The 27,688-nt window shown below is 46.5% G+C and overlaps 1 protein-coding gene across 6 annotated transcripts in view; it reads right to left on the reverse strand.

Moving 5' to 3' along the window:
* The window catches only part of Ift81 (intraflagellar transport 81), a 155,747-nt gene that overhangs the window by 56,229 nt on the left and 71,830 nt on the right, over positions 1-27,688 (reverse strand). For 4 of the 6 annotated variants that reach the window (XM_059249699.1, XM_059249698.1, XM_059249700.1 and 1 more), the window contains 6 exons: positions 8,856-9,021; positions 7,878-7,981; positions 7,002-7,182; positions 4,195-4,284; positions 760-825; positions 342-452 (listed from right to left, as the gene is read on the reverse strand). In XM_059249699.1, the coding sequence (XP_059105682.1) occupies positions 342-452; positions 760-825; positions 4,195-4,284; positions 7,002-7,182; positions 7,878-7,981; positions 8,856-8,999 (696 nt within the window). In that variant the 5' untranslated portion in view covers positions 9,000-9,021. Of the gene's footprint in view, positions 1-341; positions 453-759; positions 826-4,194; positions 4,285-7,001; positions 7,183-7,877; positions 7,982-8,855; positions 9,022-12,651; positions 12,855-12,917; positions 13,024-27,688 lie in introns of those variants that run through there. The other 2 variants (XM_059249697.1, XM_059249696.1) reach the window with 2 other exon arrangements.

The following is a 27,688-nucleotide window of genomic DNA, read 5'->3' on the forward strand; positions in this document are numbered from 1 at the left end:
TGTACCTTAGATTCAATCCTCAAATACTGCAAAAAAGGAAAAAAAAATGGAAAGAAGAAAAAAAACAGTCTTGACTGGGGATAAAGTTCAGTCATACAGTACATGTGCAGCACGAGCAAGGCCCCTGGTTTGATTCCCAGCAACACACACACACATACACACACACACACACACACACACACACACACACACACACACGCTCACAGTCCTACAGAAAAAGAGTAGGTCCCTCATGATGCCAAAGGGAAATGTGAAATTCTACGATTCATTTTTCATATATATTTTTTAACTACCAAGAGGAGCTACTTCTGTGGTCCTGAGTATAAACGTTCTGTGGATACCTGATTCTTCTGTTCCTGTTTCTGTTGTGCAAGAAACTCTTCTCTCTCTTTCTCAACCCGAAGCTGTCTTGCTATTTTAAGCATCCGCTGATGATTCTGAACAGTCTCCACCTACAGTAAGGGAAAAAGTAGTACATGTTACTGTCACATTTGAGAAAGGCATTAGCAGGTCATGGGACTCCCACATCCACTTATCATTTCCTTTTGGTAAACAGTACTCCCCAGAGACGACAGCCAAGCTTTCAACTCCAGGTCCTTGAAAGTTCTGGGCTACTGCCTGGAGATTCCCTTTCCCCCGGTGTTACTTGAGTCCATCCTCCACTGAACACCCAAGCCTGGCTTCATCTTTGTTTGCATTCCTAAATCTCTGCCAGTCCTCAGGACTCGCTGAAGTCTACCGGGCTAATTCTCGACTTACCCTTTTCTTCAAACGTTCAACTCTCTTCATGAGCTGGTCTTTTTCCTCTTCCATTGCGCTGATGTCCTAAAAAGTAGTAAAGAGGCCATTAAAAATGCTCTCAACCTACAGGATTGAGGTGCGTTGTGCACAAGCCCTGCCATCTACCATCCCATCATAACCAGAGCAGCAAGTAACAAAGATCCTCTTTTGATTTAAGGGCATTTCCATTTCCCCCAGGCTTCTTTATGCAAGAGAATTTTTTTGGCAGCTTGGCATTCATCTAGAAAAGCAGCTAAAGCAGGTTATAGCACAGCAAGGTAAAGCTGCCAGCCAGCACACTTGTGTTCTGATTCCAAATATGGCTACATGATTCTTCAAAAATTTTCCATAATGAAATGTATGCAGGCCTAAATACGTGAATAGCTGCTGACATCCCAACTGCTTTGTTGAATACCATATATCCTGCTGATTTCCTATCAAAATTACTTTTAAGGTTATAGTGGGCTTTTGTTTGTTTTTGAGACAAGGTCTCCCTAGATAGCCCTGAATGTCTTGGAACTCACTCTGTAGACCAGGCTGGCATCAAACTCCAGAGATCCACCTGCCTCTGCTTTCCAAGTGCTAGGATTAAAGGTGTGTGCCACCATGCCTGGCCCATGTGGTGTTCTTAAGATGTAAAAATATGTATGGTTTTGTTAATTAACCAATTTTTCCTCTGGAAAAAAATAAAAATAAACTACCTTCTTTTAAATCATCTCTACAATAGTTTGTAATGAAAACAGAGAAACAAATATCCTTCCTAAACAAAAAAACAAAAATCTATGTAATAATGCTGTAGGTAACCTAAACAATGGTAGCCATTACTGGTAGGATTTCAGGAAATGGACACTCTTCTTCAGTACTGATAAGTGTTGTGTTAAAGAATAATACAAGAAGCCATAAAATAAACATGCATCCCTTCAGGCCAGGAACTCAGCACTTGAGGTGTGCTAATAAAATGTTCACTAAGGCCAGCAAGATGGCTCAGTGGGTAAGGGCACTTGGTGCCAAGCCTGAAAACCTGAGATCAATTCCAGGACCTACATGGTAGAAGTGGGAATAACTCCCCTAAGTTGTCCTCTGACCTCCCTCCACACTCCACATGTACACACACACACACACACACACACACACACACACACACACACACGTAAATATAATAAAAATGTTCACTTAAAGTCCTACTTTTCTATAAAGATTCTTACTGATGCCAATGGAGCTCAGATTTGAAAGAATCTAAATGTCTGACAATGATTAACTAGAAGGTAACAAAATGAAAGTCATTACAGTGGTGCCAAAGAGTGTTTAATGACATGAGAAAAGTTATGAAATGACATTCCTTGAAAGAAGCAATTACAATAGTTAGTTATATATAGTTCAATTCCAAGGAAAACTGTCAATAGTAGGTACCTCAAGAGTGTGTGATGTGAGTGTGTTCTTTTCTATTTCTTCTTTAACCATGTTTTCTAAATCGACTGCAGAGAAGAGGTTCCAGACTATTTGGTAATAATGAATGAAATGAAAGTCAGACTCTGTATTCTGAGTCATCACTGCAATTCATTCACAGGACACAGTGGAGGATCTCTCACTGGTCCTTCTTATCTGCCAGAGCTGAGCTCACCTTCCATTTCTAATCAACCACCTCCTCCTGAGGGCCGGCTAGACACCAAACACCGTGTCGGCACTGGGAATACAGTGGTGAAGGTGCACAGACACAGCCCTTGCCTTCTTAGGGCTTCACGCGTTTAGGAAGACAGATATTAAGGCAATTAAAGGGCAATGAAATGCCATAACAGGAAAAGAACTAGGGAACGTGATCTATTTAGGGAGTCAGGGACGGCTTCCCTGAGGAAGAAACTTTGATGTCCCTGATTTAATGAGAATATAAAGATAGCACTCCTAACTCGGGAATTCTAAAAATACACGATTCATGCAAATCAGAATAGCAAGTCTTTAAGGGAAGGACCTGAACGCCTAAGCAGAATGTAAAGGTATCTTCTGGAGAACATGCATTAAAAGCCCTAAAATAATTTATGTGAGTTAATAAGCAATTCTGTATCTAAAAAATACTGCAAATAAACTATCACAGCCATACCAAAATTAGGTTGATAATCATGGCATTATTTTTAATAGCAAAAAAATGAAGCCAAAACCTAAATATGATTAATGTATAGTAACTTTGGTCATTGCTATAATTTTGTAGAAAGATAACAATGAAAATACACTCACAATGTAATAATTAAAAAGCAGCAAGGGAGTGGTTGGGGATTTAGCTCAGTGGTAGAGCGCTTGCCTAGCAAGCACAAGGCCCTGGGTTCGGTTCTCAGCTCTGGAAAATTAAAAAAAAAAAAGCAGCAAGGGGCTGGAGAGATGGTCTGTGGTTAACAGCATGTATGCCTGAGTTCAGTTCCCAGCATCCATGTTAGGCCGCTCTTAACAGCTTGTAACTCCAGCTCTGGGGGAATCTAACATCCTTCTCTGGACTCTGCAGGCACCTGCACTTACATGCACATTCTCCCACACAGATACACACGTGGACACGTATTTTAAAATACAAACAAATCTGAAAAAAGCACTGAGACTGTGGAAGTGGCTCAGCTGGTAAAGCTTGCCTAGCAAACAAGAGCCAGGACCTGAACTCAGTCTCACGCTCCAGCACCTACACAGGAAGTGAACACGGTAGCACATACTTGGAACCCCAGCACCAGGGAGGTGGAAACAAGAGGTTCTCTGAGCCTTGCTGGCCAGATAGTCTCAGCTAATGGGTGAGCTTCAGGCCAATGAGAAACCCCATCGCTAAGGAGGATGATGGCATCCTGAGGATGACACCTGAAGTCGTCTTCTAGCCTTCATAAAGAAAGCAAGGTGGGGTAATCACGTATTGCATGATTTCATATACACACAATGCAACTTTTTCTCCTTCTGCATTTCTATATTTCTTCTCTGCATTTTCTATATCATATATGGAATACATACCAAATAAAGATTCAAAATGAAGTACTTCTAAATCCCTGCAAGTTGTCAACATGAAACATGAACTCACTGTCCTCACTGATTTCTTCAGTAAAGAACTACAAAGGAAAAGCTGGGCATGGCTGAGTGTGCCCATAATTCCAGAGCTGGGGCTGGAGACAGACGGATATGGCTGGCCAGTCAGACGGGTTCTGACTAAGCTTCAGGTTCAGTGAGAGATGCTGCCTCAAAAATTAATGTAGAAAGCAAAGGAAGACTCCAGATGTCCTTTGACCTCTACATGCATACACATAGATTTATATGTCTACACCACCAACACATATACACACCAATATTAAAGGTCCCACAAAAGTTTCCATACAGTTAAAACTCATGCTGAATTAACCAAAATCAAATAATCTGAATATAGTGTTATTCAAGTCCAAATGGATATTTCTTTACCCTTCTTATTTCTGCTGTAGAAAATCCAGATGTTTTGAGCTGCTCACATTCTTTATGCAGAGTTTTAAAGGCTTCCATCAGCTCTTCATACTGAAAGAGAAGGTCAGCAGGTTACCAGTTATGACTACATCTAGTGTCCTCGTCACCAAGCTGCCACTAACTTGCAGCAATCACTTTAATCCTTACAAGAACAAGATTAAGAACGTGTTTTTAAAAAGCAGTCATGACAGGCGGCGCACGCCTTTAATCCCAGCACTTGGGAGGCAGAGGCAGGTGGATCTCTATGAGTTCGAGGCCAGCCTGGTCTACAAAGTGAGTTCCAAGACACACAGCAAAAACAAAACACAATCCTGCACATTCTTACAATCAATACAGCATACAAAAAACAAGATCTGCATGGTCTGCTCACTAAATACTTCTCTGGCTCTACCTCTGGCTACTTTCTTTCTCACAATCTCAACTGTAGCTATGTTGACGCTGGAACAGCCCTGGCTCCCACCTGCAGGATACCTATCCTATTCCCTCTGAGAACATTCATGTGCCCTCCCTGCTAACCTGGATAACAGATGCATTCCAACAGTTTCAGCATAGCTGCCACTGTTCTCAGCAAAGCCTGCTCCGGCCCCTTGTCTATCAGAGTAGAGATCATGTTATAACAGAGTACTTACTTGTCTGCCTCCCTCCAAGAAACAGCAATAGCCAGGAGGGCAAGAACTGCATTTGTTATGAATACCTTCATAACCCCAGGGCTTACTATAGGACATAATCCTCACAGATGTGCAATAAAGAGTAGTCAGATTAATGAAAAGGACCATAGTTGTTATCCTGATTTTTAAATGAATGGTAGTCTAAGGTCTGAAAATACAGCTCAGTGGTAGAACATGTGCCTAACATGCCTAAGACCCTGGGTTCAGGGGCTGGAGAAATGGTTCACTGGTTAAGAGTACTACTGACTGCTCTTCCAGAGGACCCGGGTTCAATTCCCAGCACCCACATGGCGGCTCACAACTGTCTGTAACTCTAAGATCTTTCACTCTCAGACATACATGCAAGCAAAACACTGATGCACATAAAATAAAGATAAATAATTTTTTTAAATGATCCTAGGTTCAATATCTAGCACCACACACACACCACAATATGTTTTAAATGACAATGTTATAAAATTAATACCTTTGACTGATCATATGCTATAAATCTACAAATTGTTCATTCTAAAACTTTTCATTCAGAAAGACAACATTCTCTCTTTCTCTACATATATATATATATATATATATATATATATATATATATATGATTTTTGAGACAAGGTTTCTCTGTATAACAGCCCTGAAACTTGCTTTGTAGACTAGGCTGGCCTCAACCTCCCAGAGATCCACCTGCCTCTGCTTCTGAATGCTGGGATTAAAGGTGTGCCCCACCATCACCCGACAACAACATACAATTTTTACTAGTGTTTTTGCTAAATGTGTCTCTTTTTAAATACACATACCTCTCAGACATGCTTCAAGAGCATCTTTATTACCTTTTATCCCCTTAATTAGCTGAGCATATTAAGAGGTACTATTAATAAACTTCCTCTAGAGGAATTATTTACACTATCAAATTCGGATCAAATAAATATCCAAAATACAATCTTTTAAAGTCCCTGGTCATGATCTATGTAATACATATGAACCCACTTATGAAGAGGGTGGGGAGGGAGTAGAATACTCCACACTTACACATCCCTGTTTTCTGTATCATAAAATGCCTACTATGGCATCTGACCTATGTACTTATATAGCTGTGGCTTTAAGATCAATATTAACTTTACTTTTAATGACAGCTATAACAATATACAAATGAAAAATAAAAGCATTTGGTTGTTTTGATACAGTCCAAATACTGAGCAACCAACATACACAAAGCCACTACACCAAATCCTGGAAGAAAACAAAGACAGATAGTATAAACTTGACACCTGTCTCCATGGACCTCATAGTCTACCAGAAAATGACAAACTTCATAACAAACTGACCCAAATCAGCCTAACTACTATGAAATAAAAGTATAAGAAAACTAAAATTCGTTGAAATCCAGCCTGGTTTCTCTATTTCTTTCTTTCTTTCTTTTTTTTTTTTTTTTTTTTTTTGGTTTTCAGGACAGGGTTTTTCCGTGTAGCTTTGGAGCCTGTCCTGGAACTCACTTTGTAGACCAGGCTGGCCTCGAACTCACAGCGATCTGCCTGCCTCTGCCTCCCGAGTGCTGGGATTAAAGGTGTGCGCCACCACCGCCGGAGCCTGGTTTCTCTATTTCTACAGTCTGTGGTCAGCCAGGTACTTTGAGACAAGAGGACCCAGGAACCAGAGCACAGGAGCCAATGCTGGTGAGGGAAAGGCATTGCAAACTCCCACTACTCTCTCCGCCCTGGAAGAGCTGGCAAGCCTGGATCAGCTGCAGGGGCTCACATGTTCCATCCGGCCAGAGGCAGAACGGACGTCGATCATTTGTCCTGGTGTACTGATGATGACAGCCAGCTTCCCTCTCATCTGGATGACAAACTGCATAACTGCCTCGCGGATCAGCACAGTGCTCTGCATCTCAAGCCCAGGAGTCCATCCACCCAGAATTACTAAGTACAGGAAGTACTTGCACATCTCCATGTCCTATCCATACGGTCCTATCACCCAACAGTGTTTGAGTGTGAAAGTCACTGACCATCAGCTGACGCTATTTTACTTTTGGTGTCACTTGGAACCCTATAGTCACAATTAGAGAGAGATTAACGCCGCAGACGAGCAGCTTTGTTCACCACGAGGTACCTGTTTATTGGTGTCGGCCACAGTCTCATCCTGTAGGAACTCACTCGGCACGTCCAGTTTTATTAGAAAACGAGCTAAGTATGCCCTCTTCTTCAGCTCATTGCTCCTCTGAAGGAGCCAGTGCAGCACTGGGTAAATGACAGGCTTACTCCCGATCACCAGGCCCTGACGAAAAGTACTCCTGCAAGGACACACAGCGCAGGCGCAGTCAGCAGAGCAGGAAAGGCAGCCCGTGTTCACAGCGGGCCTTACAGGGTCCTTATTGCTCTACACAACCACTTTTAAGATACAGATCCAAGGCTACAGTCAGCCTTACATTAGTCAGAAAATTGGATCCTCCATGCATTACTAAACTATCCAAGAAGTTGTGTTGAAACCATTCATTGGCAGAGTAAACCTTAAGTCTTCATTGGCTGGGCAGCTTTTAAGTTGTTTTGGTTTCTTAAGATTTGTTTTTATTTACATGTATGTGTATATTTGTGTGCATGTGTGTGTGTGTGTGTGTGTGTGTGTGTGTGTGCGCGCGCGCCCTGGAGCTGGAGTTGTAGGTGGTTGTGAGCCACCAAACTCAGGTCCTCTGAAGGAGCAGCAAACACTATTATCAACCACTGAGCCATTTCTCCAGCCCCAGAGTTGTTTTTATCTAGAATGGCATAAATCATAAAATGGTATTTGTCTGACTGTTTTGGCCAGAGGAGAAGAACTGACCCACTTAAGACTTCTACGTGACAGAACAGCATTAGAAGGATTAAAACTCTTCAAATTCTGTTATGTCCTAAGACAATCAAATGAGGACGGACCAGGGGTTGCCTAAAAAGACCAATTGAGCTTTAAACCATGGCTTTAAGAAAGCATGATATATGAGCAGATTCTTACATGTCTGTGGCATTTCCGGGAGGTTTGTATTTAAGGATACCAAGCAGGTTCAACATCCGTTTGGCTGTCTGCTCTGGCATCTCCTCTCTGATATCAACATCTTGCTAACAAAGAAATTAAAAAATACGTCATTGTTGTATATTTAACAAAGGAAAACATTTAAACTCATTGACAAGCTTGTTCTGCTGGAGCAGAACAGGCACAATGGTCTCTTCATAGAAGAGATTAAGTTCAGGGCCCAGATTCCAAGTGAGGAAGCACACGAGTCAGATCAGGATTCACCTTCAGAATGTCAAGCTTCAAAACAAGTCTCCGATGGGAAAGCGTATAAAAGACATGAACTAACTTGCAATACAATCAAACCTTTTGTCAAACGCATCTTTATTCCAGGACCCAAGCTTTTTGTGTCTAGAAGTAGAGAAATAATGTCTAAATAAGGCTTGAGTAGAAAATTGAGGGGCCAGTGAAATGGCTCAATGGGTAAATGGGTCTGCCACCAAGCCTGGTGACTCCAGTTTGACCCCAGGGACCCACATGGTAGAAGCAGAGACCTGATGCCTGAAAGCTGTCCTCTTTCATGGTTTTGGTAAGCATGGACACGCCCACACACATGCACACAAAATAAATAAAAGGTAAAAAGGAAATTTTTTTTTTTTAGTAGATAACTGAAATGTGAGTTACTAGAGAGGCCTAAAAGATTAACTACCCCTTCACACCACAGTAAAGGAGGCCCATGGAGGGCTTTGCAGACCCACGATAGTTATTTACAGGCAAAGGTGGGCTGTCCTAACACATTTTTCATTACAAAGGAGAAAATTTAGCCACACCTAATCCCAACACTCAGGAGGCAGAGGCAGGTGGATGGTTGTGAGTTAGAGGGCAGCCTCGTCTACAGAATGAGTTCCAGGACAGCCAGGGCCACACACAGAAACCTTGTATCAAAGAAAAAAAAAAAAAGGAAAGAAAGAGAAAACTTACCTTGGGGTCGATCTCAGCCAGAACATCATTGAGAACTTGTAATAGTTGCATTGGTCCCAGAGAATCAAATGTGATTAAATTATAGTTCTTCTTAAAAGGCTCCTTATTGAGGCTGTCCACGATGAATTTGATTTGGTCACTCATGATTAAGTCTTATAGCTTAAAACTAAAGAGGAAAAAAAAAATGAGGAGGAGGATTCCTCAATCTTGATAGCTAAAGAAAGTGTTGAGAGAAAATCAGAATTAAGATCATAGGAAGTAGGCAGAGAGGTATATGTCTGCATGGCATATAGAATGCTGTGAAAAGACCAGTTTTGTTGGAAGAAATCAGAGTATGAAACTTTACTATGCAATCTGTTTATGCTGTTAATATTCACTATGGACTGCTTTTGTACATCCATCCACTCTGGCAGCAATCACCTGAACACAGGCAAATGAATAAGGTACCCTACATTGAAGTCTCCTCAATATAGCCACAAAGTTTTCACAAACCTGGGTTAAAGGCAGAACTACAGACAAGCTTTTTTTTTTTTTTTTTTAAATTGGTAACTCACACTTAAAACATCAGATTTTTATGGTACAATCCAGATCTTGTTCCTTTTGAAAATCAGATCTGGCAACCCGGAGCCCATATCTGTGCTTAGCCTCAAGCACAGAATGCAAGAAGGGCCCACACACTTCAGGCCAGGCATGTCCTTTAGGGCTGTTTAGGTCTCTGCCAAACACTCTCCACCCATTTCTATTACTGGATTAGCCTGGGAGACCTCAACTCTGAGCAACTCAGGCCTTGGCTTCCTTTTCCCTTCAATGAGGAAACCGTTCAGGCTTTCTGGCCTCCACCTCCCATCCCAAATCACTTGTAAGCTTCTTGCTTCTTATAAAATACAGGAGGGTTGGGGATTTAGCTCAGTGGTAGAGTGCTTGCCTAGCAAGCGCAAGGCCCTGGGTTCGGATCTCAGCTCCAAAAAAAAAAAAAGAAAAAGAAAAGAGAAATAAAGGCTAACCCTGACATCTTGTGACCTTTGTGATCCAGCTCAACCTTTCCTCTGAAACCAGCCCAGTCATGCTCCCTGATTCACCTACTTTTTCTGCCTCCTCTACCCTTGTTTGGAGGTGTAAATCTCACACCATCCAGGCCCTGCTCAGGTGCAAGGTTTCTCAGGAAAGCCTCAAGTTCCATGGCAAAGGAACAGGGCCTGCCCTCCACCCCCACCACACTGTCTACACCACTTTCCTTAGTCTACTTTTTATCTTGTTCTAGCTTCTTAGGTGCACATTATTTCTTGCTTTGCAAAACTGTATATTCCACGAGCAATCTATCCAACTCCATTTTGAATAAACATTGAGCTGAAAACAGTGAGTTCTACTAGGCTGAATGAACTTGTTCATAGGCCTCAAGCCAAAGATCAAAACAAATAAAAAACACAGAAGCCAAAGTCTAAAGGAAGTAAGGTTGTTATGAAAAAAACAATAACCTTAAAAAACTGAGTATCTGGGACTGGAGAGAGTGCTCAGCAGTTAAGAACACTGGTTGTTCTTGCAGAAGACTAGGGGTTTCGTTCCCGGCACCCACATTGTAACTCACAACCATCCCTAACTTCATTTCCAGGGAATCTAACACCCTCTTTTAAACATCACGGGCATCAGGCATGCATGTGGTACACATACATACATGCAGGCAAAACATACACCTAAAATAAATAAATATTTTAAAATTATTTTTTAAATTTTTAATTAAAAAGAGCATATCTGATTCAACCGCTGAAAAGGCTTTATGTTTTACCAGGGGAAATTGCTTTACTAAAATGAACTGCTGGGCTTGCCTAAAATGTAGGAAGCCCTGGGTTTGATTCCCAGCCCTGAATAAACTGGATATGGCTGCACACAGAAGCAGGATGATCAGAAGTGCAAGGTAATCCTTGGCTACTTAGTGAGTTAAAAGCAGCCTGGGCCACCTGAGACCTTGTCAAAACCACCACCCAGCTGAACTGCCACTCCTGTGTCTGATGCCACACAACTGTAACCCCGGGACTGGAGAGGCTGAGAAAGAAGGAGCCAGAGTTTGAGGCCAGCCTGGGCTACATAAGACTCGATAGAAAAGATGAATGAGACAAAGGAAGAAAAGGTTATCTCAATGCTTTCTCAGTTAAAACTATGAAATAGATACTATTTCACTCAAGACATACAGTGAGGACATAAGCATCTTGCTCTAAAACAGAAAAAAATGTTTTTTTTTTTTTTCCTTTTGAAACATCTCCATGTGTAGCCCTGGCTAGCCTGGGACTCACTATGTAGACCAGGCCACTACCTCCTGAGTGCTCAGATTAAAATCAAGGGCCACCAAGCTTGGCATGAAATGGGTTCCATAATTGGGTGGGTGAAGCTTACATTTAGAAGACATTAAAAAAAAAAACAACTAAAGATATTACTATTTCATAATAATAAAATTATGTGTAAATAAAATAGTAAAAGGCAAAAACAAAACAAAAAAAGTGACATAATCAGAATAGCTTCTAAATTTAAGGTTTCTTTTAAGCTTATACCAAAAGAATATCTTAGCCAGGGATAGTAGTGTGAGACTTTAATCTCAGTACTAGGAGGCAAAAGCAGGCAGATCTCTGAGTTCGAGGCCAGCTTGGTCTACAGAGTGATTTCCTGGACAGCCAGGGCCACAAAGAGAAGCCCTGTTTCAAAAACAAGCCAAAAATAAATAAATCAAAGGAATTATCTTTATTTTTTTAAAACTGTGGAGGTGCAAGTTTTCAAATATAAAAATATATTAATACACATTTTCGTATCCACATAGTATCCACATATATTTAATTTAAAACAATTTAGAGGGGGCTGGAGAAATGGCTCAGCAGTTAAGAGCACTGGCTGCTCTTCCAGAGGTCCTGAGTTCAATTCCCAGCAACCACATGGTGGCTCACAACCATCTGTAATGAGATCTGGTGCCCTCTTCTGACCTGCAGTCATACATGCTGTATACATAATAAATAAATCTTTAAAAAAAAAAAACAATTTAGAAATTATCAGTAGGTCTTTTTTCTTTCTCTTTCAAAAACACAAAATTAAACCAAATATCTGAATAAACGAGTAACACATTGCTAAGAAGAGAGAATACAAGCGGGGTTCTAGGGAGTATTTCTAGGAGTATTTACAGGCAGGTAATGGTTGCTAGGAGAGGGAAAGGCGTTTTCTTCAGTGGTGTGCCACTGATAAGTAATCCACGCTCCAAAAAGGAAGGGGGAGGGACATTAAAGTCGAAGGGAGCTGGCGGTGCTGGCGCACGCCTTTAATCCCAGCACTCGGGAGGCAGAGGCAGGCGGATCTCTGTGAGTTCGAGGCCAGCCTGGTCTACAGAGCGAGAGCCAGGAAAGGTGCAAAGCTACGCAGAGAAAACCTGTCTCGAAACCCCCCCCCCCCAAAAAAAAAGTCGAAGGGAGATGAGCTGGGAAATGGAAGGGGAATCAGTGGGAGTGGGAAGGTGGTCATAAGAGAGAAATCGGAGTGGAATGATCAAAATACACTCTATGCATGTATGAAGACAGCATAATGGCACCCATTATGCATAACTAACATGTGCCAATTAAAAAGAAAAAAAAAACTTTTTTAAAGAAAGGAATCCGTTGGGGTTCCCGCACCCCAGGTCGCCCACCAGCTTTCTGAGGACAAAGATGTTCTTGAACAGGTAGGCTGTCGGTGCCCGGCGGGCGCTGCGCGCTAAAATTAGCAAAAGCAATTACTCTCCCTCTTGCAGCGCAACTGTTGGCCGCGCTAATTCACGAGCACTCACCCACAGCAGCACCCAGGGGGCCGGGGCAAGAATTAAAACCAGGACGCGCGTTTATCTGGCACAAGTCGGGGCAGCGCGCGCGCAGGCCCACTGGCTCCCGCAGCGGCCGGGGTCGAGGTGGGGACCAGGGACCCCGCTCCCGCCGGGCCCCGCGCGGCCGACCCCCCCACCCGAGCAGGCCCTGGCGCCGCCGCCGGCCGGGAGCGGGAGCGGTGCGAGGGAACTCGGGGTTCGCCGAGTTCCCCACCGCGAGTTGGCGGGGTTACCTCAAATTCTCCTCGCGAAACCACTTCCCCACCCCACCCCCCGGGAGGCACCCGGGCGCAAGCGGGTTCCTAGAGACGGCTCCTTGGCAACGGTTGCCATGCCGTGATGTCACTTCCTCGGGCTCAGGGCGCGCACCGGGGGTGGGGCCTCGGGCTGGGAAGCTGGACCCGGTGCCTGGGGTTCCGAGCCACTGCAGAAAGCCTAGGGTGTCCCGGGCAGCCGGTCCCACTTAGGGCGATAATAACCTTTGCAGACCCTCTACAGTTCTCACTTGACAAAGTACTCAACCTGTGCTGTTTGCATATGCTGTTTCATTCATTTATTTACTAAACTTGATTCGACTACTTCTCTGAAGCAGGGCTAGATGGGGTTTGGGGTCAGGAAGCATTGGGCGTGGTTTTCAAGTTTAGGTTTTCGACGTGTAAGTATCTCCAGAGTAAAACGTTCATGGGAACAATTAGAGTATAGATTAAGAGACACAACATGCATGGAGGGAGAAAGAGAGACAGACAGACAAATGGAGTCCTACTCTGAAAACTGGGTTAGTTGCTCAGACATTCGTGAAGAAACGTGACTTTAACATCAGACTTAACCACAACCTAAAACTAACAAATGACAAATTAGACCTTTCTTACATGGCCCATACTGCTGGCTGCTGCGATTAGAGAATGCAATAGAGAGCAAGATCCAACGGGGTTCTGTCCCCGGGGAGGTGAGGGGGGAGGGTAAGACAGAGAACACAATTAAACAGGCCGGGACTGAGAGAGATGTAACAAAATGTTCCAGTGATGATGAAGCCCCGTGTTTCCTGGGGGACAGGGAGGGCTGAAGGAGTCATACTGTCAAGCCTCCATCCCAAAGAGCCATGTTTAAGGACCAGTAAAAAGAATCTGGGGGGATGGCTCAGCTGGTAAAGGTGCTGGGTGCACAAACCTAATGACAGGTTCCACAGAGACCGAGACAGACTGCCTGCCAAAGGGAGAATTGATTCCTGCCTGTGATTCCTTAAGATAAAACCTGGACGGGACTCATTGAGGAGTCGAAGAAGACATTTCTGGTAACAGTTTCACAGCAGAGAGGCATTGTTGATTCTGTCTGGAGCAAGCTACGTGTGGGTAGCATGCTCCCCACCCCCCCACCCCGCCTCCAGGTCAAGTCTTGCATGTAACCTCCCAGTGATACCTTTTAACTGAAGTGTACCTGAGAGTTTTAATAGATTCTAACCCTATGTGACAGTAGTTCTGAAAGCTTGTCACTTCTAATTCACCCCCTCCCTTCCCCTGCCTCCTCTCCTCCCACTCCTCCTCCTCCTCTTCCTCTATCTCTTCCTGCTAACCTTCCCCCACACTAGGAAAGCACTCTAGCACTGAGTTACCTCTTCAGTCTTCCCTTTTATCTTTATTATATCCTTTACTTATTGTGCGTAGGCGAGCCCAGCCCACTGTGGGCCAGGAGGAGCAAGCCAGTCAGAAGTGTTGCTTTGTGGTTCCTGCTTCAACTTCCTGCCTTGAACGCCTGCCTTTACTCCCAGAGGATGGACTGTGATCTCCCCAAACCAAGCAAAATCTTTCCTCTCCAGTTTGTTTTGGGTCCTGGTAGTGTATCACAGCCACAGAAAAGCAAACTGGAACCGCTGATTAGATACTGTGTACTGTGAAGTTCGAGGATCTCACCACCTTCAGGTGTGACTTCATCTAAGAGCTCACGGTCATCTTGACTTTCTCCCTCCATCTCTCCCTGTCTCCTCCCCACTTTGCTCTGAACGGGCTGTTAGCGGTGACAGGCTTACATCCTGCCAGCCTAGTGTTCAGAAAACTCCCAGGGCAGACTCTCATTGGCACAGAATATGACTGACTAGCTACACACGCCCATCTTCATTTTTAGTTTATGTGTACAGGTGTTTTTGCCTGCGTGTGTGCACACCACATGTATGCAGCGCCCACGGAGACCACAGGGGCATCAGACTCTTGGAGTTACAGATGGTTGTAATGTGTGTGATGGGAATCAAACTTGGATTCTCTGGAAGAGCAGCGAGTGTTCTTAACTGCTGAGCCATTTCTACAGCCCCCAGACAATTTCCTTTCTAAATGTTTAAAAAATTCTGTGGTCATACATTCTTTTGAGACAGTCTTGCTAAGTCACCTGTGCTGGCCTTGAATTTTTCAATCCTCCTGTCTCAGCATCCTGAATAGCTGGGATTAAAGGTGTGCACCACCATGCCACACTCCATTCTGTTTGCTTGGTTTTTTTTTGAAACAGGGTCTATAACATGTAGCCCAGACCGGATGGAACTCATTGTGTGGCCCAGGTTGGCATCAAACTCTGCCTTGCCTCCCCTTTACGTAGGCATGTGCACCACACCCAGTTCAAATCATTCTCGAATCTCCTGGTTCTTTTCTTATAGCGACAGTAATGGAGTGGGTGAGGGTGGTTCTCCAAAAGGAAGGGCTGGGCCTGTTAGCAGTGGGAGAGATGCCGTGCCAAGAGCGACACAGGGCAGTTGTGTTGGGAGAGGCTGCTTCATCTGGAAAGCTGTGAAAGTGGCTCCATTAGTCGAGGCCTTGCCTAGCACGCACAAAGCCCTGGGTTTGATCCCCAGTACCACGTAAATCAGCGTGGTAGTACACGCCTTGTTATCTCAGCACTGGGGAGGCAGAGACTAGAGTACCAGGAGTTCTAGGTCATCCTTAGCTATACAGTGGGTTTGAGGCCAGCCTGTGCTAGGTGGAACACTACCTCAGAAAGGGGGTGTGGGTGTGGGTGGGAGGGGAGATGACGCCTTGTTGCCAAGCCTGATGACCCGAGTTTGGTTCCTAGAATTCACAGAGTAGAAAGAGAAAACAGGCTCCTGAAACTTGTCCTCTGACCTTCAAACACGGGCACATGGAGTGCTCATACATACGTGCACATATACGAACACAAATATAAATGTAAAATAATTCAAAACCAAAAAGAAATGCACAGGCATGCCTTGTGTGGAGTGTCGGTATCAATGGGGACTCTCTCCTCTGTTTCCTCCCAAGGAATGATCTGTCTCTAGTGCAGGCCCCTACCGTGGGCCGGGATAGGTCTTCACAGACATCACAGGGATGCCACAAACACAACGTCTCCAGCCCCCCCTTTTCAGCTCAGAACTTCCAAACAAAAACTTTCCTGTGCAGAATCCAAGGAATCCAAGCCAATTTTCTGTTTGGGGTATTAAATTTAGACCTCTCATCCTGACCAGGAGATATTTCTGGAGTCTGAACGAGCATTCAGTGAACGCCAGTTTCCAAGATGCCATCCCATCTGGGGTAGCTCTGCACGCTGCCCACATTATCTTATCCTTTGAAAACAGGGGGGAAATGACCCAGACACCGGAACATGCCTGCAAGTGGGTCATTTCATTACCCATTGATTGTCATTTAACACCTTTGCCATTTGGTTACGTGGAGATGAAAGTCATTAAGTTTAAGTGGAAACCTGAATTGAGGTTTGGAGATACCCCAAGCGCTCTCTGCTCTGGCAGTTGGATCTTGTGGGCACATTTGGTAGCAGAATGTGCTTTCTTAAAAGGCAGAAAGATAAATATCCTGTGAAACATTCGGCTAAATGGATGAGATTCCAGAGGCCTAATTAAATGCATGCCTGGTACTACATTTTTCTCAGGCTTTCCTGGTAATGGATTTTGTGTTTGCAAATGGACTACAGTTTGCAAAGCCTGAAAATCACCAATGAGATTAATGGGCTATATAAAGTATCCAAACTTCTATTACAATTTATATAGACTCCTTGGTTATCCATTTGGATTGAAATACAGTCCTCACCGGACATTCCCCCAGGGGCTCAAACCACCAAGTCATCATTTGCTGAGAGTTTACTAATTTATCAGCAGCCCTGAGAAATAGCTCAGATTGGGTCAGAACTGACTCCGATATTGATGTGTGTGGTGCGGTCCTATATCCCCTCCTCTGCAAGCAATTCCAATTGTCGCTAGCAGGCGGCAATTCCCATAGCAAATCTGCACTTGCTGCATAAGCTGTTCAGTCTTTGCGGGGAGAAGGGGACCTCCTTCAAGTGGACCAGCAGACACAGAGGTGCTGTGAGGAATCCCAGGGCAGGGATCGAGCCCTAGAGGAGATGAAAGTACTCCAAAGAGGCCACACCAGGAGTCCTGTGGCTGAATGACACTTTCCTTGTCCAAGGAGGCAAGTCACATGGAGGCAGCAGTGCCTGAGAATGGAGCTGCAGGGTGGGGTGATGAATGAGCAAGTGGTCATAAGGTACCCCAAAACCTCATCACTGCAGAAAAGTCCAGGGAGCTGCCCCCCGCCCCAGCATGTGTACCAATGGGAGGATACTCAATCATGAGACTGCATTTCCTTCCAGCCTAACAGAAGAGGGGCTCAGACTTCAGCAGATTACAAAATAAAATCATTCTGGCAGACCTGAGTCCCGGACTAAGGCTGATAATGATCTCTATCAGTGAGCGATCCCATCAAGGTAGAGAGACAGTCCAACCCTGAGCAACTGAGGAGAGTGTAATTCGGGGCTGTATATAAAGGTGTGAGCAGGATTTAAGTGGCCCAACAGGGGACCAGCAACCAAGATGTCATAGGTTCCCTGAGTCAAAAGCAGGAAGTTCAAGAAAGGACCAGAATCCTACAAAGCCAGAGGGAGCTGCTAATCCAGGGATGTCTATAGGCAGTCGGTCCCGATCCTATGTACCCCCATCCTCTCATCTCCTGCCTGATCTCCCATCAGGCTGAGCCCGACAGGTAGCCAAAGGGGGAGAAGTTCCCACATCCAAGTAGTTCATCCTCCATGGATTGTAGAGGAGGACCTGGACGGGCAGGCTGAGTCTCTGTAGGTTGAATCCTGAAACCAAATGATGAGCAAAAAGGCATTTTGAGGCCAGTCATTCACTCTCATGTTGTTTCATGATGAAAGAAATTGAGGCCTGCTGCGTTAATGCCCACAGTCACATCACTAATGGCTGGTGGAGCCAAACTTCAGACACCAGTCTACACGATCCCAAAGCCATATTCACCGTCCACTAAACCGCCTCACACCGGCATAGAAGAGTCAAAAGAAAAGGCCACAGTCAGGTTACCAAGGTAGGTGGCCAGAGGTCCCCCACAAGGGTTGGCAGTAACACAGTATGGGGCTTTCTTTGCTTCTGGGGACTCTCACTCTTTCCTTTATTCTAATTTTTATTGCTATTATTTTATGTGCATATGTGTGTGCATGCAGATATGTGCACATGCAGATATGCCACATCATCATGTGGCGGTCAGACACCCACACTGAGAACTCAGTCCCTCCCTTCCACCTTAGTAGGCTGTCTCTCTCTTTTTTCTTCATACTCCAGGCTACTTGACCTGTGGATTCGGGGGCAACTTTCCTGTCTCCACCTCCCACCCCAAAGTAGGAGTCCTGGGATTACAGACAAGAACCACGAAATCCAACCCTTTGTGGGTTCTGGGGATTGAACTGAGGTCATCAGCCTTGTGTGGTGAGCACTTTTACCTGACAAGCTTCCCCTCCTTTTCTGTGATGGAACCCCAGAATCCAGGCTGACCTTGAACTCATGATCTTGTCGAGCACAGGTGTGTGTTGCTACCACCAGCCCAAGCTGCCTAGTCTCCTACCCACGTGGGGCGAATAGTTGAAAAATAACCCAAGCACATACCTCAGAGTCAAAGCAGAGGAAGATGGATCAAAACCCTTGGCCAATGATGGAAAAGAAAAAGTGTATTTTTGTTTTGGATGCTTCTCAGCTGCTTTTTTTTTTTCCATCTTCTTTTCCTGAGCTGAATGTTTGGTGTATTTATAGAATTCAGGGGGAGTGTTTAAGGGTAGCCAGCGATAGAGCTGCATTTGAGGCCATCAGAAAACTCAGAACCATGCAGGGAAAGGTAGATAGGAGGGTGGGAGGGGGTGGGAGGGGGTGAGAAAAGGCGGAGAGCAGAAGGACACAGAGGGGCTTCACCCTTCACGTGGCCAAGATCTTCTTAGCCCCGGGAACTGATGACGTCCCGTCAAGGTCTTTGATAGGGTCACAGGTGGAATGGCGGGACCCAAATGATGGGTGAGCTGAGGAATGGACAAGGAACCGTGGTATATGTGTGTGGTAAAATGTGAGTTCACCTTAAAAAAAGAAACAAAGACTTTAGAGGCTGGAGGGATGCCTCAGTCAGTAAAGAGCTTGCTGTACAGGCACAAAGACCTGATTTAGATCCTCAGAATCCGTGCGGAAAAGTCAGGCATGGTGAGGAAGAATCAGGAGGCAGAGTCAGGAGGATGCTTGGGGTTCATTGGTTAGTCAGTGGTGGTAGTTGGAATGTATTTGGCCCCCATAAGCTCATAGCGAGTGGCATTAGTTTGTGTGGCCTTGGTGGAAGAAGTGTGGTCTTGGAGGAGGCTGGATGACACATGCCTTTACTCCAGACCTTGAGGCTGGAGGGCACTCCTTTAATCTGGGCCACACCTGATGGAAGTGTGTCACTGTGGGAGCGGGCTTTGAGGTCTTTTTCTCTACCGGCACTCAGTGTTGTCAGTCGATCAACTTCCTGTTGCCTCTGAGGCAAGATATACACACTCTCAGCTCCAGCACCACATCTGCCTGCACGCCGCCGCCATGCTCCTGCCACGATGGCTTGAACCTCTGGACTCTAAGCAAGCCACCACAATGAAATGTTTTCCTTTATAAGAGTTGCCATGGTCATGGTGTCTCTTCACAGCAACAGAAACTCTGACTAAGACAGAAGTTGAGGCCAAAATGGTGAGCATCAGATCAGTAAGAGAACATATTAAGAAAAAATAATAATAATAAAAGGTAGAAAGTGATTGAGAAAGACACTGGACATTAGCATGGGCACACATATGAACCTGTACACATCTGAACACACACACACACACACAGAAATGAAATACTGATGCATGCTGCACCATGGATGAATCTGCACACATCTGTGTATACAAACACACACACACACACACACACACACACACACACACACACACACAGAAATAATGTAGTACTGATACACACACGCTGCACCATGGAGGACATTGTGCTGAGGGGAAGAATCCACCCCACAGGACACATACTGAACAGGCAGGCATGCTAATGACTGAGCCTCCCCCCAACCCTCTCTGCGTCCGTCATTCTCTGTTACATTTTCCAGCACCTAAAATGACCTGGCACTTACTCATATCTACCAGATGCCTGTGGGCATGAAACAGACAATGGTCAACCCAGCTATCGGTTCTTGGGTGCCGCAAGCTGAGAAGTATTATTTCATCGAGTTGCTCTACACAGATTTGACCACCTACTGTGTGCCAGGCCTTAGTACAACTGCCACTGCCACAATAGGGAACAAGACAGACTCAGAATCCTGCCTGGTAGGTCGTGCCTTCTCTAGGACAACAGAACAGTATCACACAGATGTTACTATTTTGAGAAGGAAACTGAGAGCGGGGTCACAAAGGATCACAGGCTATTGAGTCCACTCAGATACCTGGATTCACCCCACGTCCTGGCAGGTGCCGAGTTTTGCCCAGAGTTGGGCCTCGGTGGTTGCGATCTCAGTCCCTGCCTTTACTTCTCAGAAAAACCGAACTTCTGGGAACCGGAGGCAGAGCAACTGGAACAGGCGAATCCCATGACCTCAGTGTCCCTGCCTGCTCCCTCCCCTCCATCCCAACTCCACGAAGATGGCTCACACCTGGGGTGTTGTAAATTTGAGCCACGGATCTCACTTGCACACCATCCCCCCCTACCCCCACCCCCCAGCCCTGGCTTATCGGCATGTGACATCCCCAAGTGGCTGAGGCCTGCAGGGCAGGCTAAGAATGCAGCTTGAATAAAAATAAACCTGCTGCATTCCTTGGCAGCCCCCTGCCCCTTCCCGCTCTCAGCCCGTCCATCCTGGCAGCAGAGGATGCCAGGGCAGGCAGAGGGAGGGAGGGAGGGAGAGCAGGGTGGAGGAAGCAAGCGGTGTTGCTATCCAACCCTGAGAAAGAGAGGGAGAGAGGGAGAGGACTAGAGGGAGGGAGAGAGAGAGATCGCCTTATATGGGAACACAGGCAGACAATGTGTGGCAACGGCTTCAGGGGCAGAAGAGGTCAGATACCAGACAGATGGAAGAAATTAAACATGGGACAGAGCAGGTTCTGGGCCCAGAAAACAGCTCTTGTTCCTCAGCGAGGCTGCACAAAGCCTGGCCTGGTTTCCTTTTTTTTTTTTTTTTTTTTTTTTTGCCTAAATGGAGTAAGACTTTCATCCAAAGTTCTCCATGACTTTGGTCCTGGCTCCCTGCTCCAAGGTTGGCTGACAGAGGTCCCAGACTTTTGAAGTCATTTCTTTGACGAACCATATCCCTTGTTGCAGAACACAGGAAGAGCAGGCCTGTCTCTCAAGAGTCTCCAGTAACTCTCCCAAAGCACATAAATGAGTGGGTTGAAAAAGCCTGGCATCGGTCATTCAGCAAATACCAAGATTCATTTATGCCTCGGGCGTTGAACCAGGGCGGGAAAGGCTTGACAAATGTCTCGACAAATGCCTAACCGTGCATTTCCTCACCGATGATGACACGGAACACTGTTGAGAGTCATCTGGTCTCTGTCATGGTGGTTGAAAGGAGGTTGAAGGGAGGCGGAAATGACGTCCTAATGCGCCCTAGGTTCTGAAGTCAGCTCTTCGAGGAGTTCCCATGAATATCTTCACTTAACAAAGGGCATTTCAACCTGGGGCTGGAGAGTCTGTCGCAGAGGACTGTGTCTTTACGGTTGGACATTCAGCAGTATCTCAGACCTCTGCTAGGAGCCGGTAGCAGCTCCCGCCTTTTTGACCAGTCATGACAAAAGGGGGGCGGCAAACGTCCTGGGGATGGAAAAATGGCAAGGTTACTCCTGGCGGAGAATCACGGATGGGGGCGGGGCGGGCTGGGGAAGAGGAGGGCGCAGAGTGAGTGGAGGGGCTGTGAGTAGAACCCACATTCTGGCTTGCCCGCTCCTAAACCTGTGGTCCTAACCACTGCAGAGTGGAACCCTGTCTCCTTGGATGTCTGAAACCCCCCACAAGCTCACTTCACGAAGACCTCTGGCCATTTGGATCCTCTAATCCAAGGAAGGAGCGAACTTGGAAGGGAGCTGTCAAGGGATGGAAGTCATATTCTTTCCTTCCCTTGTCCCTGTGACCAAAATACCTTACAAGAAGAGAACTTAAGGGAGGAAGAGCTCATTTCGGTGGCAAGAACGTGAGGCAGCTGGTCATATTGCACCTTCAATCAGGAGAAGAGAGGATAGAAAGTGGAACCTGCCTGTCAAATCGCAAGGCCCGCCTCCAGTGACGCACTTCCTCAAGTCATGCTCCACCTCCTAGATGTTCCACAACCTTCCAAAACAGCCGATCCAGCTTAGGGATCAAGGATTCAAACATATGAAGCCAAGAAGGAAGGGGTTGTGGGCAGTGCAAGGGGAGGGTGGGTGGGAACTCGGTCATCAGTTTGCCAAAGACATTTGGCCTCTTTGCTAGGGGATCCTGCTTAAGGCACAGGAAAAAGGGATCAACTGTCTGTGAGCAGAAGGGCTGGCACAGAGACGCCAGGACGGTTGGCCCCCAAGAGAGAGGAAGGTTGGCCTTAGCATGAACTTGGAGGCGACAGTGCTCTCAGAGACAGAATCCCGGGAGGAAACGTGAGCTACATGTCATAAGGGGGAGGAGGGATCAGAAAGGGACCGTAAGGAAGGAGGGGCGTGGGTAAGCAGAGTGCATGGAGGCAGCCCTGGATTTGGTTCCCAGCACCAAGATATCAGCAACGCAGTGGGCAAAAAGGGCAGAGGCCGTACCTTAGTTCAGGCAAAGGTATCTTCATCCCTTTGTTCTGAGTGATCTTCAAAGCCACCTCTATCTCCAGTACAACCCATGAGCAGCTGAGTTCCTCCCCTCGGGTACCTCTGGTTAGCGGCTGTGGATGTAGGCTCTCGGTGAGCCTTGCTTCCTCCGGCTCCATGATGGAGCAGCCCACTCTCACTCTGTGAAGACCTTTCGGCAAAGGCAGGTGGCAGATTCCAACTGGCTCTCAAATGTTTGTTTCTGTAGTACTGAGACTTGAACCTAGAACCTCCCACATGCTAGGCAAGCACTCTAACAACTGGGCTATGCCTCTCACGGAGCGTGGAGCTCAGTGATCTGGCTAGGCTGCTGGCCAGTGAGCTCCAAGGATCACTTGTCTCTGGCCTGGCTCACCTCAGCGCCAGCACTGAGGTTACAGGGAAAGCTGTCATATACGTCCTCGAGGTAAGAGCACAGATCCGCATCCATGCGTCTCAGGGCACTTTACCGTCTGCCCCGCTTCCTCCTACCCTTTTTTGAGACAGGGTTTCATGTATCCCGTTTGCCATCAAACTCCATATGCAGCTGAGGATAGCCTTGAACTCCTGATCCTCTTGCCTCTACTTCTCAAGCGATGAGCTTATAGGCATGCACCACCACATCTGGTTTACGTGGTGCTAGGGATTGAACCCAGGGCCTCCGGTATGCTAGACAAGTACTCTTCCAACCGAGCCACATCTCCAGACTCTGTTGCCATGTAATTAGGGCATTTACTAGTCCTTTGATGCTCATATCTATTACAAAGGGAAAGGAAGGGTAGACCAGAAAGCCCAGGATCTTTCTTTGTTTTGTTTTTGAGACAGAGTTTCTCTATTATGTAGCTCTCGATAGCCTTGAACTCCCTATGTAGACCAGGCTAGCCTTGAACGCTTGGAGATCCACCGCCTCTGCCTCTGTGCTGGGATTAAAGGCATGCGCCCTCACCATGCCCAGCTCTGGGAGCTCCCTTATCCCAACCATCACCTCCTTCCTTCTCGAGGCCATTTAGCTCCGGCAGCATATGTGTTTACTTCTCAATGTGCCACCCTTCTAAGCCCTTCTGGAGTCTCTAAAATTATCCCTGACATTTCAGAAGAATCCTTTACATTTTTATTTCTCATCACATCCATGAAGCACTTGTCAGCTCCAAAAAGTCCATCACTTCTCCCACCCCTCCCCCAAAGGGTACGGATTACTTCCGCTACTTCCTGGAATTGAGTCCGGAGAGGTGAGCTGACTTATCTGACTGCACAGCTGGTTGGCAGTGTGGCACAGCAAAGCCCCTGCCCCTGCCCCTCAGTCTTGAGACTTTCCCCCCTTACTTTTAGCAACAAAATGGATTCGCGCTTTTGTTACACAAGACAGAAATGTTTAGGTCACTTTTATAGTTATTGTGTGTGTGGTGTGTTTGAGTGCCGGCATGCCACACCATGTGTGTGGGGCCAGAGCCTAGTTTTTGGGAATTGGCTCTGTCCTTCCACTGTGGATTTGGAGGGATGGAACTAAGGTCAGTGTGCAGCAAGTGCTTTTACCCACTGAGCCCCTTGCCAACCCACGTGACAGAAATCAACTAAAACTTGTATAGACAATTGACTAGTCATGGGGCACATATGTAATCCCAGCACCCAGCGGGCTAAGGCAAGAGGATCATGAGTTCAATGCCGTATGAGCTACATAGCAAGCCCCATCTCAGAAATACACTCATATATAGAACGAACGGCAATTGACTTGTTTATGTAATTTAAAGTCCAAAGAGGCCATGGATTTCATGGAGGAGCTGCAAGGTTGCTCTTGGGTTGTCCTCTCTCTGTCTCTTACATCCACTCTTTACCATATTGGCTTGATTTTATTCTAAGGCAGAGCCTCATGTAGGCAGGTGTTGAATTCACTATGTAGCTGAGTACAGTCCTGAACTTCCGATACCCCCATCTGTACTTCCCAAGCGCAGGGATTACAGGCATGCACCACCACCCCAGGTTTATTCCGTGCTAGGGAACAAACCCAGGGCCTTGTGCGTGCTAGGCAAGCGCTCCACTGAGCCACACCTCCACCCCTTGGCTCTATTTTTAAGCAACCTCTACATTCGTCATGGCAAGGTAACCACCAGCTGTCAAATCTAACTGGACTGTCCTAACAACGGGAAATTGAGCCTCACTGGTCCTGATTGGCCTGATCTGGTCATGTGCCTTCTGAGAACCAATCACGGGGAATCAGGGAACAGGCTGGAACCAGAGGAAAGGACAGAAGGTTGACAGTGACTCCTCTCAAGGACAGATGAGTTCTGTTATCAGAAAAGGGAATGAATGCTGGGTGGCCCCTCCTCCCATGGAAAAAGGCGATTGCCCCACTTACAATGTTCTGAAGCTGGCCCTCTTTTTGGGCAAAGGCCGCCCTTAAACCTTTACCCTTCCTCCCTTTAACTGGACTTTGGTGTCCACGTTGTGCCTCCTGGATTCAAGCTCCCTGGGCCTCATGGAAACTGTGTGAGGATTCCCGGGACATAGAGAATCCGAGTGGCATGCCGCAGCATTGGGGCTGAAGGAAGTCTGGGGAGACACTGCGCTTGGATTTCCATCTTTAGAAACAGTCCCCGGGATGGGAGGAAAACCGTCAGTAGCAGCCATCTCCGAGTGGTGGGGTCGTGGGCAATCAGGATTGTGCTTTTTCTCTTCCTCGTCATATTTTCCATCATGAGAAAGAGACAGAAGTGGCCACAACAGTAAAGTGGTACAAACAGCCAGGGCCGGGCAATGGGACACCAGGACCCAGACTTGGTTCTCTCTTAGTTCCTCGCTCCTAAAGGCAGGGACCACGGTGTCAGAGCTGGTCATTGCTCCCTGTGAGCTAGAGTAACCGCACCGGGGATCACCACAAACATCGCTAATTGCCTTCGCACAAAGCCAAGTCTCTGGTTGCTAACCTGGTCTAAACCTATATGGCAAGCTCACTGCCCCGGCTTGGGATGGGTTTAGGCGGGGTCATGTGAGCCGCTTCTGGCCAATGAAATGAGAGAGCAAATGGGTGGAGGGTAGTTTCTTTTCAAATGAGACAACTGGTGTCTCCGAGTCACTGTTCTCAGGGTCTTGCAGCCCCGTGTTTGGGAATACAGTACCTAGCAGAGAAGGGTGCTCAGGCAAAGGCAAGGGACCATAGTAAGACATTAGAGACCCTTGGAAGCTGGTGAACGGCTGCCCGCACCACCTTGCGACTTGCTTGTTAAATCCAAGTTACATGTTCCTTCTGTTGAAGCTAATTTGGGCCGTGCTTTCCTATTACGTCATCGTAGCCAACCCAAGCGTCTGCTGAAGGCACTGCGCATGCAAACTGGCCAAACAGCCCCAGTGGGTGGGCAGCCGAGGGTGGGCAGCAGCACCTGCTGCGGGGTTTCTCTGATAGTCCTTTGAGGACTGTTGCGGATCAAAAGTCATCCCAGTTCTAGAAGGATGCGCTAACACCTGGCGCAGGCGTTAAGCCAGAGGAGCAGCTTGCCTTACTTACTGTCTGAAGTCAAGACTGACAACGTGGGCTAGAAATCGTCCTGCATTATTGCACCAAAACCAGGCTGAGACCACTCAATGGGTAAGAATGCTTTCTGCTCTTACAGAAGACCTGAGAGCAGGTCCCAGTACCCACGCTGGGTGACTCACTGCCTGTAATTCTCACGCTCTAGGGGATCCCACGCCGCCTTCTGGCCTCCGAGGGCACTTGCACTCACACATGCACAAATGGACGGACACACACACACATAACTAAAAAACAAACAGGCTGGGAATAGTTAAAAGCAGTTACTGCTCTTGCAGACAACCTGAGTTCAATACCCAGCATGCACATCAGGCAACTCACAACCATCTACAACTTCACTTCCAGGGGATCTTATGCTCTCTGGACTTCCCAGGCACTTGCTCAGACATGGTACACACAGACACCGTGCACATGAACTTACTCAGGTACGCGCACCTGTAAAGTTAAATTTAAAAAGAACAACCCTGCAGAACACCTAGACTGTGTCGTTACCTGGCTACTATTCCTGAGTGTCTACTATAAGATTAAGCCAAGTGCCAAACCAAATGAATTTTAGAGGTCATGGTTTGCTCATCTGCAAACTAGGGGATTAAGATGAGAATTCTCTCACATTGAGGCTCAGAAAGAGCTTTGTGAAGCATAAAGCCAGTGAAAGGTCATCAGTGCTCTGCAGCCCAGACACACAGCAGTCACACCTCTCCACAGTCTAAATTTAGGACACTTGTGACCCTAACTCTTAGTCTACTGTTTATACATAACCTTGTTACATTTCTTACGCTTTGGAGACTCAACTTTTTTTTCATCTGTACCCAGTGGGAAGACCTTGTTCCGACTGTGTACGGAGGGTAAAACAACCGTCTTAGAAAAGAGTGACGTACTGCATTATTCCACCCGTTTTCCTGTCCAGGGTCAGACAAGAAGCAGCGCTGACGCCATAGTGAATGTTGGTGCACTGCTGCCCTCTGCTGGTCATGTCCCTGGCCCTGGACCACAGGCCCATCAAAGGGGAGGGACTTGTCTGAGGGCACAGGGCTATCCTTGGACAGACAGAGTGGACAGTATGTTGACACGGGGGCTACTGACTCTGGTCTGAGTAAAGAGAGAAAAAAAAGACCGGAAACTCGTGCATTATAGCTTCACAGGCTCTCAGAGTTTTCCAAACAGTCTGGGATATCTCTCTCTCTCTCTCTCCCTCCCTCCCTCTCTCTCCCTCTCCCTCTCTCCCCGCCTCCTTTGCCACTTGTGAGGGTAAGTGTTAATTGTCAACCTGACAGAATCTAGACTCACCTGGAAGAGATGTATTTGCGCACATCCCGGGGGCTGGGGGAGGAGGAGTCTCTTGCTCGGGCTCCCTGATGTGGGAACACTCTCCGGCTGTGGGTGGCACCT

Source organism: Peromyscus eremicus, chromosome 23 (assembly GCF_949786415.1).
Source record: "Peromyscus eremicus chromosome 23, PerEre_H2_v1, whole genome shotgun sequence".
NCBI lineage: Eukaryota > Metazoa > Chordata > Mammalia > Rodentia > Cricetidae > Peromyscus > Peromyscus eremicus.